At 42.6% G+C, this 540-nt stretch overlaps 1 protein-coding gene across 1 annotated transcript in view; it reads right to left on the bottom strand.

Moving 5' to 3' along the window:
• LOC103212875 (cytochrome P450 2C18-like) overlaps positions 1 to 540 on the bottom strand; it is a 35,489-nt gene that overhangs the window by 11,242 nt on the left and 23,707 nt on the right. Inside the window, exon 6 of the mRNA XM_007958802.2 lies at positions 472 to 536. Within this exon, the coding sequence (XP_007956993.2) occupies positions 472 to 536 (65 nt within the window). The remainder of the gene's footprint in view (positions 1 to 471; positions 537 to 540) is intronic.

The raw sequence follows: 540 nt of genomic DNA, 5'->3' as shown, positions 1-540 counted from the left end.
CTTCCGTAGTGATACTGCCTTGGAAACCCAAGGAGGGGTCTCTATGAGTCGGGTTTGACTCGATGGCACATGACAACAACAACAACAAGAATTTATTTGGAAATATCAACAACTAAGATTATCTGTTGCTGTTGTTATTTGCTGTCGAGTCGGCCCCGACTCATAGCGACCCTTCCTTGGTTTTCCGAGGCAGTATCACTATGGAAGTAGGATTGCCCAACCTTCCTTCCGAGGAGCGGCTGGTAAAACAACCATAATGAAGCATAACAAATTAGGAACACTTACACTGCCAGGTATTAAGAACTGTTTTAAATCTTTAGTACCCCAAATTGGGAAAAACACAAAATCCATCAAGCTGCACACTAGTGCTTTTTTCCTTTCTTTGATCTTGGGTTGGACAAGGACTAGAATCATACTAGAATACGGAAATTTAAGAGCACTGAGATTCAGTGTAGAAGAATCAAATCTTACCTTGGGAATGAGGTAGTTTCTGAATTTAATGTCCTGGGTCACTGCGTGAGGCAGGTTGGTGGGTAGGAG

Source organism: Orycteropus afer, unplaced genomic scaffold (genome assembly GCF_000298275.1).
Source record: "Orycteropus afer afer isolate SDZICR_OR568_19922 unplaced genomic scaffold, OryAfe1.0 scaffold01134, whole genome shotgun sequence".
Classification (NCBI taxonomy): domain Eukaryota; kingdom Metazoa; phylum Chordata; class Mammalia; order Tubulidentata; family Orycteropodidae; genus Orycteropus; species Orycteropus afer.
Note: the sequence above shows the minus strand (reverse complement) of the source record. Positions and strands in the feature narration are given on the sequence as shown.